Raw genomic sequence first — 11,945 nt, forward strand, 5'->3', positions numbered from 1 at the left:
CTTACAAAAATGTGTGACTATGGCTCTGTTAGTAGCTCTGCTAAGGGTGGACTGTCTGGGAAGGAAACACATCACAGGGATAACAATGCTGCCTGTCTCTTTAACATGGTTTAAGGTGAAGCTGCCTTTCTGGGGGATGGTCCCCAGTCAGACTGGCCTAACTAGAATGTTAGGTCTTCTCTCAGGTCAGAGATGCCATTCTCTTGACTAAAGTAAAGCTTTCCATTGATGAGCCTTTAATAATACTGTGACATCACCCTCTAAATAGATAACCCAAAATCATTTAGGAAATGGGCTGAAATTGGGGAATGGATATAACCCATTTTTACCAAGAAAATTCAGAAGTCCAGTCCTAAAGCTGTTCACCAGAAGTGATTAGTTTCAGTTCCTTACAGATAGCCTCTAGGCAGGGGTGTTCATTTAAGCCAGAAGAAACCAGTGCTCCCTTCTGATATTCCTGGCCAAGGGCATTGCTAGAACTGCTGCTTTTGGGGTTCTTACTCTGAGCTGCCTGTTCAGTTCCTATCTTCTGTGCACAGTTTGATTTTACCTAGAAGACTCTAAAGACTCCACAGAAAACTCTTAGAGCAAATAAATATCTTCAGCAAATTAGCATGGTACAAAGATCAACAAAGCTTTCCCTTTATACCAATAATGAACATGCTAAATAAGAACTCAGGAAAACAGTTATACTCAGTAACAAAACCCAACAACAGAAAAAAAAATCTAAGAAACCTATGAAAGGTTATATAGTGAAAACTAAAACTTTGAAGACTCTAGAAAAGCCAGTGTTCATGGATTGGCAGAATGAAGTACATAAAAGATGAGCATGTTACCAAGGGAAATCTAATTCTTTACAGAGAAGCATCCCAAATAGCTAAAGCAATCCCAAACAAAATGAGTAATGCCAAAAACATTACAATACTAAAAAGCAATAAAAAGTATTGTAGAAAATTACTTTAAGGTGTGTGACATTTGTTTATGCGGTAGAACATTTGCTTTAATGATGCAAAGATGTGTTGCACTCTTTTATGTTACATTTATTTAACTCTCTGAAACTGTGCTACTTTGTTTAAAACACCTGTTGGTCTAATAAAGAGGCAGGAGAAAGGATAGGCAGGGCTGGCAGGAAGAGAGAATAAATAGGATATATCTGGGAAGAGAGGAAGACATCAAGGTCTATCTACTCATCCACCCAGCCATCCACGGAGTAAGAGTTAAAGGAAGATAAACAGAAGTAAGAGAAAGATAAAAGACTAGAGGCAAAAGGTACACAGGTTAATTAGTTAAGAAAAGCTAGCAAGAAACAAGCCAAGCTAAGGCCCGGTGTCTATAATTAAGAATAAGCCTCCTGTGATTTATGTGGGAGATGTGCAGCAGGTTCCACAAAAGCCAATAACAACAAAAAAGTAGCATGCTGCTGGTTTTTCTTTCCAGCCTGGTCCCACCACCGTGTCAGCCCTAAATTAAACACACAAAGACTTATATTAATTATTAAACTGTTGGCCGATGTCTAGGGCTTCTTATTGGCTAGCTATCCTTAAATTATTAACCCATTACTGTTAACCTATGTATTTCTATGTGGTCTTGGCTTACTGGATAATGCCCGGACCTGCTACTCCTTTGTCAGCTACATCACATCTGTCTCTGGTGGGCTCTCTCCACCTACCTTTCCCAGAATTCTCATATCCTAGTCCCTCCTATCTTCCTGCCTCATTGGCCAAACAGTGTTTTATTCATTAGCCAATAAGAGAAACATATATACAGAAGGACAGCCCCCATCAGTAGCATGATGCTAGCCTTGAAGCAGGCACATAGACCAATGAACTAAAATGATGCCTGACAACTGTACTTCTGATTACAGAAAGTGAGCTTGCCCATGTGCATGGGTGGGATGATTGAGAAGAAGGTGAAGTTTTCTTAGCATCTTAATAGATATAGGCATTATTTTTCCTTTATCAAAAATATAGTAGTGCACAAATGGATTTGTGATATCTTTGTGTGTGTGTGTGTGTGTGTGTGTGTGTGTGTGTGTGTGTGTGTGTGTGTGTGTGTGTTTTGTGATACCATCTTAGGCCAATTAGTCATTGTTGACTGAAAAGTTGCAAAATAATTGATTAGAAATATCAACTTTCTTATTGGAATTAAATCATTTATCTTCTGTGGGTCTGTGTTGCCATTAAATTGAAGCAATGATCTTGATATGCTTTTGGGTCTTAATTTTGATCCAAATATTTTTTATGAAATTGAAACTCTATTATTATGAAACTCCAGTAATTGAATGGGTACTTACTGCTTTATGTATAGAGTGATACAGTGTTTTTTATTAAATGTAGAATTATCATAACATGAGTTTTTTCTCAAATCTCATTTTTTTAAAGAACAAAATAAAGGAAGTAAAATGCCAAATAGAGTCCTAATGACTCAGTGAAGTCTTTGAAAATGTTCATTTTGCCAAGAATCATCTTCTCACTTCTGAATTACTTCATGAGTAAAATTTATTTTTTTCTCTAGTGTCTTAGGGTTTCTATTTCAGTGGAGAGACACCATGACTCTTATAAAGAAAACATTAAATTGGGATGGCTCACTTACATGATTAGAAGTTTGGTCCATTATTATGATGCGGGGAGCATGGCAGCGTGAAGAACATGGTGCTGGAGTGAGAGTGCTACATCTTGCAGGCAAGTGGAAGTCAACTGAGACACTGGGCAGTATCCTGAGCATAGGAGACCTCAAAGCCCACCCCACAGTGACATATTTCCTTTAACAATGCCATACCCGTTCCAACAAAGGCACACCTCCTAATAATGCCACTCCCTATTATATTATGGGGGTCAATGACTTTCAAACTACCACAACTAGTTTGGTTCTTGTTTCATTGTGTATGTATTGGCTCCATCTTCAAAGTATAGAATCTAGGATATGTGTTTGCACTCACTTGAAACTTCTGCCTGCTCTTATTTGGATCTTTGTGTTTTGGATTGATTCTGGCTTACTTTTTTCTACATTAATATCTTTCTAACTTGATCTTAATTATTTTCTCTCCTTCATTAATTGTAGAAATAGAGGTTTGAAATGAAATATTCTTCTGGAGTTAAAAAATACAAAGGAAGAAGAAAACCATTAAAAACATTTAGAATGTTTCTCACAGGAAGAATTATTCCTTTGTGTCTTGGTACAGGGACTAACTGTCCTGAATTCACAGGCCATAAAACAAACCACAGTAAGTATAAGAGGATGAAATTGTAGAGATGTTCTACAATTAATGAAAAGCTGAATGACCAAGTAAAATTTGGGAGGTTCAAAGTATGTAAGAATTAACTATCTTACATATTAAGTAACTTGTGGACAAAAAAAAATCACTACAGAATTTAGAAAATTCTTTGATTGAAAATAAAGACATAGCATAGCCAAACTTTGCAGTTAAAGTGGTGCCTAGAGGAAAACTAAGCTAAAATCACCAGTATTTTTTTCAGAGTATGAATCTCAAATTAATGTTGCAATCTTTCTTTTTTTATATGAGGAAAACAAAGTAAAAACAAAATAAAGAACAAAATACCAAAGTTCAAAGAAAATAGAAAGGATGTTCTGAGAATAAGTAGATAAAAATAAGGTCAAAGGTGAGAAATGAAAATTAAAGTTGGTCTTTTGAAAAAACACATAACTGACAAACCTGTAGTTGGACTGACAAACAAAACAAAAAACCTCATTACTAAAGTAGAAATGAAAGAAATACAAACACTACTTACTAACCTTAAAAATAAAGGAATACTATGGACAATTGTAGAAAGATACAAAAAATCATATCTCATTTTAGAAGTAGAAGATTTGGTTATGCCTACAGCACATAAATAGAATTAGTGATACAAATAACTGCTCACAAAGAAATTACCATGCCTAGATGGTGAATTTGACCAAATAACTTAAAAAGCCTTTATGTTCCTTTATGAGGTCAGTATTATCCCGATAACAAGCTGGACAAAATGTAAGAATGTAAGGAAAAAACCCTACAGGTTAAAATTACCAGCAAAATGTTAGAAGCCAGCTGAAGCAATGTGTGAAAAGTACTATTCATCATAACCATATGGAATTACCCCAGGAATACAAAATTGACTTAACAAGAAAGACACTGCATTATGTGTCCAATAGATGCAGAAAAACATGTTTGGTATAATCCAGTAGTTCATGAGAAAGTTTTACCATTGGGAACAGAAGGAACTTCATAAACATGGTAATAGCATTAACAACCCACTCATCAGGTGATATAATGCCACATTGTTGTATGTAATGGGGTGATGTGGTATGTAGGATTGAAAAACTGTCATGCTAAAATCGGGACTGGGATTAGGATGTTTGCTCTTGTTAAATTTATGCAACATTATTTCAGCATTTCTAACTTGGGAAATTTATTTAAAAATGAAATGAGAAGAAACCAACTTGGAGGGGAAAATAAATGTTCCAGATGATGATACTATGTATACTGAACATTCTAAATAATATATGCATACACACACACACACATACACACACAAACACACACACACACACACACACACACACACACACACACACACACACACACACACACAGTGTTAGACCTAACAAACCAGGTTGGCAAAGCAGAAGATGAGAGTCAATTTTTAAAAATTGATTTTATTCCTATATAATATCAATGGGTGATCTGTAACTGAAACTGAGAAAATTTTCATTTGCAAGAGAAAATTCTTTACTCAAAAATAAAAATCTTAGGAATGAGTGATGAAACAAATATGCAAATTATATGCTGGCAATTCAAAACATTATTGAAAGAAATCAGAGTAGCTAATTAACTGAGAAGATAGTCTGTGTTCATTAATAAAGGACTTAATATTGTTAGGTCTTCATCTTCACAGTCAACACAATTGCTCTTAAAATCCCAACTGGATTCTTTGCAAAAATAGACTAACCCTAAAATTCATATGGAATGTCGGGGGCCATAATAAAATGTTTTGAAAAATAGCAAAATTGGATTATTCACTTGTCTCATTTTTTAAAATGTACTACAGAACCACAGTAGTTAAATGTCTGGTACTGGAGTAGAATAGGCATGTAATTGAAAGGCATAGAATAGTGATCCAGATTTATAGTCTGTTAGTTTTCAACAGAGAAAGCAGCCCCCCCTCTTTAAACAAATGGTACTTACTGGCACAGGATGTTTACCTGCAAATGTATGGAGTTAGACTTCTTCCTTTCATCAGACAAAAATCCCAAAATGTGTTAAATATTAATACTGTAAAACTAGAAATATACAATTTTTAGAAAATGTAGACATAAATCATTAAGACCTTGAGTCAGGAAAAAAAAATGTCTTAGATACAGAAACTCAAGTGACAAACTAAAATATAAATAGAACTTGATAAATTAAATTTTTGCATGTGTTTTCATAGGATACTGTCAAGAAAATGAAAAGATGGCTCACAGATGGGGAAAATATCCTGGAATTATACATTTAATAAGTGAGTTAGACTGTAAATTGCTGGTGAGATGACTCAATGAGCAAAGTGCTTGTTGAGCAAGTATGAAGCTTTGAATGTGGGTCTTCAAAATCCATGCAAAGCCAGACACTGCTGCATGTGTTTTTGTAATACCAGTGCGAGCAGAACCAAGAAGCAAGGCAGAGAAATTTTAGTATCTGACAAAACAGACTTCAAAACTTTAGAAGAGATAGAGAAAGACACTACATGCTCATTTTTTTTAAAAAAATCCATTAAAAGGGTATTATGATTCTAAACATTTATGCATCAAGCACATGGTTGCCCAATTTCATAGAATAAACACAATTATATCTGAAATGATAAATCAAGCATAACACAGTGGTAATGAGTGACTTTGATACTCCACTCTCACCAATAGGCAGGTTATTCAAACAAAACTAAAATAAACTCTGGAGTTATATAATAAATCAAACAAACCTAGCATCTACAGAAAATTCCACCTGACCAATAAAGTTTACACTTTCTTCTCATCAGCCCATGGAACTCTCCCCAAAATTGAACATATATTTGAACACAAAATGGGTCTCAACAAACAGAGGAAATTTAAAATAACATCTGATTCCTATCTGACCACTATGGAATAAAGCTGGATATCAGAAATAGAAACAGAAACATACAAAATCATGGAAGCTAAACAACTTGTTACTGAATGAAAATTGGATCAATGCAGAATTCAAAAAGTAAGTCAAAAGCTTTGTAGAATTGAAAAATAAAACCACAACATACCAAAATCTATTAAAGACAATGAAGGCAATTCTTAGAGAAAAGCTCATATCATGAAATGCCTACATAAAAACTTGAGAAATCTCATATTGGTACCATAATATCTTTAGTATATATCTTTAAATTTTACTTGCTTCTAATTAGTTTCAGGAGGTTGTTTTTCCTTCTTTCTAATTTTCTGTATAAACTATTATCTCATCATCAATTGTCTTATACAAAATACTTACTGCTTTATTGCCATATAATGGGAGAAATGTGGCCACTGGTCTTTAGGAGAACATTCAAGATTAATGTTAAAACATGAAATCATGAGGTTTCCTAAGTTTTACAATAAAGCCAGCATACTGACAGGCATACCTATTTCAAACTTATCTATATAGGCCTCTGTAGCCCATCATCCCCCAAATATTCTACTAGTTAATTGTACTCATTTTCAATCCTTAGATTATTCAATCTAGTTGTTATTATTTTTCTTCCTAAGAAGAAGAAAAACATTTTATTTATATGGTGATCAAATTTTTCTGTGACCCTCTGTCTAAAGCATCCACTTACCCTCAGTGACTTAGAATAAACGAACCATCATAAGGATGCTACATGTCTATGATCCCAGACCTTGGAACCTGAGGCAGAAGGATCGCAAGTTCAGGATCAGTTTGGGATACATAGTGAGATCCCATGGGAAAAAGAAAAGAGATGAATTGCATGACCACAACCGACAAAAGGAATGCGTTCATAAATTCACTGTCTTTCCAGTTTTAAAAACCATTTAGTGAAGTATTTAAGAAGAAATTGAAGAGACTTTGCTTTTTTATATTATCACATAGTAACTGCACAAAATATTTGTTTGCTTGCTTATTTCCTATCTTAATATTTTGGAAGGGATAAACATTATTTTAAATAATATCTCCAAATGTTGGTGTGCTTGTTTTCCTCGTGATTAGATTCGGATGGTTTATTTTGGATGGCCATATTGCAGAAATGATGCAATAGCTGCAGTGCATCAATCATCTCAGTAGCACACAGAGTCAGTTTGTCCTGATACTGGTGATGTTAAGATGATTCTCCCAGGACTGTAGAGTTATTATCTTATCTTTGAAATTGTTAAGTAGCTTGCCATGAGATATTTTGACATGATGTAACTATCCTGTAGTTTACATAACTTTTTGTGATACCTATTTCCTAAAATCACCTTCAATTAGGAATGTTCTAATTGGACATTTTTCCTCTGTGTTTATGATTTTGAGCAGCTTATGAGGAGGAGGGAAAGAGATTTTCATCCTTATTTATAACGTAATGAACTGATGCACTTTAAGTTTATTTTGTGAATTATGTCCATTAATTTGTAGGTTTTTAAAAATTGATGCCCAAAATAAGCTTTCCTGGATTTGGCAAGTATGATTCATCAAGTGAATGTCTGTGAAATGTTCCTGTCATTCTTTGCATATTCTTGCATTCTAGCATGATAAGATAATAATTTAATCCTTTCTCTGTTAATTTTTATAGCAGCTACTTTTCCAAAAAATTAATTTACTTTTGGGTCACAATTCTGTTCATAAGCCAACATCTAGATCTTGGATGCCCTATTGTTGTAATAAGGTCCTGTCAACAGGAGTGCATTGAATAGAATTCCTGATCACTCATTGAGACATTCATTGAGTTATTTGTGCTTTAAAAGAACAAATACAATATCCTTAATTTAAAATAGAAAAATCATATATCTTAGAACTCTTAGAATATATTTCTGATGAATATTCTATATTACAGTATTTACAAAAAATCTTTGACATACTTGACATACTAAGGATTGAGGAAGAAGGAGGAATACAAATCTTTGTTTTAATGAGATCTTTGCAAGCATTTTGAAGGACCTGTCATTTGCTTTGAAGTCTTTAAAAGTTTGGTATAATTGCATCTTTGGGACATTATCCCTGAAGGATGAAAAGTTTCAAACCTCTGTATATTACTGCTTTTGAACTTTAAATTGTTCAGGGACAACAAGTATTCCCCCAAACAACAAGTGATTTAAACTTACATAGTATTGCAGTTGTGATCCTTTGGTAGTTTTGGTTATGTTGGTAACATCTGGCCATTTTGAAAGAAATGAACTGCATAATTAATTTTTCTGTAACATTTCACATTTTAAAAATGGATATATTCATTCTTCTTTGTGTATAATTAGCCATAACTAACTGATGGAGTATATCATTAAACATTTTTATTTAGAGTTTATAGCATGGAATTCAGGTGGCAGAACCATTTTTGCATTGGCTACTATTTTAATGCAGTATAAAAATATCTAATTCTGAGCACCAAGCTATTGTTGGTCTTAACAATCATACACATTTTTCCCTTAAAGTAAAATTTTTATAATAATTTACTTGGCAGGTAGTTTGCAGAAAAATCCACAAGAAATAATTTGTTGGTTAATGCAAGAATCAAATATTATTGATGGAAGAAAATATTAAGAAAAGAAGCAAAAACTATGTTTGGTTAGCATAGAAAGGAGGAATTCTGAGGGTTTTTTTTTCTGGGTTACTAAAGCTACATTCAGTGTTACAGTGTTTCAACTTGCAGCTAGGAGGAATTAATTAGTAAAACAGGAAAAATAAATGAAAGCAGTTGTTAATTGGGTAGAAATGAGCCACAATGGAGAGAGAAGGCAAAGATGATGTAATGAGAATGAAGCAATTTGAAAACTGTATCTCTCTATAATCAACACAATAAGACATTGTTGTGTTGTTACTATGTTCACCATCTCTGTTGATGTCAACTTTCTAAAGGTGGAGAATGAGTAGAAGACTCTAGTGACTGAAATCCGGAAACAAGGAAAAGAAACGAAGCCTGAATAATCGCAGCACAGCGGTAACCATCTGATGGGTAGATTTTTCTTTGAAAGAAAGTGAAGAGATAGCAGTATGCATGTCAGGATAGTAGTGAAGGGAACATTTAAGAGCATGTGTGTTTGAAGAAAGATTGAAAAGAATCAGAAGGGAAAGATAAAGTTTGGAGGTGATAATGTAAGTGCAAAAGCAAGATGTTTTTGTAATAATTTTTGATAATGTAACATGGAAAAAAATCAAATCCAAAGTGCCCTTTTTATAACTGTATCATCTTTAATCCTATTTTCAAAGAACTCTTAAATAAATTTTCTAAAAGACTTTAATTTCTGCATTTCCTAGAAATTCATGGATTTTAATACATAGTAAGTGAATTACCTGTGTAAAATTTTTAGAACTCTTTAGATATGAGGTATGGGGCTCAATACTGAAGGAAACTGTGTAATAGAAGCATTTAAATGAGGTGGTATATTTTTGTTATTCACTTACAAAATGGTTCTCAAATGTAACCACAATGCTTTAAGCAATGTCATCTTCTGAAGCACATTTTATAAGCTGTTAACTAGACAGAGTTCTTTCTCCTCTTGTCTCTTCTTGCCTCCTGTCTTCTCTTCTCTTCCCCTCCCCTTCTGTTCTCTTCCTCCTCTTCTTCATAGAGTTTGTTTTAAATTTCATTCATTTCTGTCAACATTCTTCCTTCATCCACTGAAGAGCATCCCTGATTTTTAGTATGAGTTGTCATCTCTTCAAGTATGTGAGTGACTTACTTTTCTAAATTGTGTTCAATTCACAAAGTTCAAAATTTACTTACCCAATGTCCATTTACATTTTTCTTCATTTTGTCACTTTCATACTTTTATTGAAAACCTACTGTTCCAAAGACAGGATTATGGTCTGACAAAATATGGCTTTCTGCTTTCTGATTAATTATTTTCTAAATCTTGTTGTGGAGTAATCAAATTGATCAAGCCTGTCTTTCCCCCTTAGGTTAAAAAAAAAAAAAAACAACCAAAACACAAAACACAAAACACAAAACACAAAACAAACAAACAAAAAAACCCATTATCCTGTAATTGTGTGTATGTATGTGTGGGAGTATGAAGTTATGTTTATAACTAAGTCTGAAAGCACTTTCCTAGCTAAATGAACATTACATTTATTTACATTCCTCAGATGAAATGAATAGAATCTTACTAGAATAACTATTGGTGGTTGTAGTGCTAGGAAGGAAATGCAAGGAGAAAATGTCACTGTTTGGAGCTTTTTTTTCCTGGAGGGATTTTCCCGTTACCCAAGGTTAGAGATTGTTCTGTTTGTCTTCAGCCTTGTAATGTATTTGGTTACCATCCTGGGTAATAGTACCCTCATTTTAATCACTGTCCTGGATTCACACCTTCAAACCCCCATGTACTTGTTTCTTGGAAACCTCTCTTTCATGGATATCTGTTACACATCTGCTTCCATTCCTACTTTGCTTGTGAACTTGCTGTCATCCAAGAAAACCATTGTCTTTTCTGGGTGTGTGGTACAGATGTATCTATCTCTTTCCATGGGATCCACAGAGTGTATACTTCTGGCTGTGATGGCCTATGACCGTTATGTGGCCATCTGCAACCCTCTGAGGTACCCCATCATCATGAACAGGCAAGTCTGTGTGCAGATGGCCACTGTCTCCTGGGTGACAGGATGTCTGACTGCCCTGCTGGAAACTAGTTTTGCCCTGAAGGTTCCCCTCTGTGGGAATGTCATTGATCACTTCACATGTGAAATTCTTGCAGTGCTAAAATTAGCTTGCATGAGTTCACTACTCATGGACATGGTTATGCTGGTGGTCAGTATTCTCCTTCTGCCCATTCCAATGCTCTTGATTTGCATTTCTTATGGCTTCATCCTTTCGACGATTCTGAGAATCAGTTCAACAGAAGGAAGAAACAAAGCTTTTTCAACTTGTGGAGCACACTTGACTGTGGTGATCTTATATTTTGGGGCTGCTCTCTCCATGTACCTGAAGCCTTCTTCGTCAAACTCACAACAAATAGACAAAATCATCTCATTGCTTTATGGAGTGCTTACTCCTATGTTGAACCCAATAATTTACAGCTTAAGAAACAAAGAAGTAAAAGATGCTGTGAAAAAACTTCTGGGAAAAGTGTCATTGGCACCAAGCATGTGACTATCTTTGACTGGGTCCCTGTGACTTTCCCAAGGATGAGCCATTGGCAGAACTCAGCAGAGAAATTCTAAACACCGTTCAGCCCTTTCAGATTCTGACCTGAATATTAGCTCTGCAATTTCACAGTCACAGGTATTTGTACACAGATTAATTTATTATGGATGGAGTAGGTCCCAAGGTTCACTTACTAATATTTTTCATCTTTGGTGTGGCATCAATTCAGTCACTGAGCATTTTCTCCAAAAGCAAACTTAGATAAATGTTGTCAGTGAATCTGAGTACCAGAAGAAATACTTTCTTTACTTTAATCCCTTATAGAATGGGGTAGGAGCCTAAAGATACAAACCAAAGAACTAAAGGAATAATAAAGATATTGGCACTTATTATGGAAGCAAGGAAATGAACTCAAAGAAAGAAATGAAAAGACTTGGTCAACACCATACTGTACAGATGTTAGTGACAGTGTCCTTTTGACTTTTGGTCAGAGCTTATTCTATTCCATGGTGGTAGCTTTTTAAATGCTGATTAAAACACTCTGTCTTCCTTAGTAAGGATCTGATAAGGCCAGATAGTTTTATATAATAGTCAATAGTTTTTCACTTGTCTGCCAACTTTGCTTTTTTTAAGCACACCTGTTCCTGTGACATTATACTTTCTATATGTTAAGTCTTTTTCACT

General features: G+C 34.5%; 1 protein-coding gene across 1 annotated transcript; it reads left to right on the plus strand.

Annotated features, from left to right (window-relative positions):
• The first annotated feature begins 10,325 nt into the window (after positions 1–10,325).
• Positions 10,326–11,267, plus strand: LOC100757736 (olfactory receptor 2K2). Its single transcript, XM_027403598.2, has one exon. The coding sequence runs from the start codon at positions 10,326–10,328 to the stop codon at positions 11,265–11,267; it is 942 nt and encodes a 313-aa protein (XP_027259399.1).
• Positions 11,268–11,945: the final 678 nt, after the last annotated feature.

The sequence above is a fragment of the Cricetulus griseus genome, chromosome 2 (genome assembly GCF_003668045.3).
Source record: "Cricetulus griseus strain 17A/GY chromosome 2, alternate assembly CriGri-PICRH-1.0, whole genome shotgun sequence".
Taxonomy (NCBI): Eukaryota; Metazoa; Chordata; class Mammalia; order Rodentia; family Cricetidae; genus Cricetulus; species Cricetulus griseus.

What these genes read in the sequence shown, in the direction of transcription:
- LOC100757736 (XM_027403598.2), top strand. Translation starts at nt 10,326, where the DNA reads ATGCAAGGAGAAAATGTCACTGTTTGGAGCTTTTTTTTCCTGGAGGGA.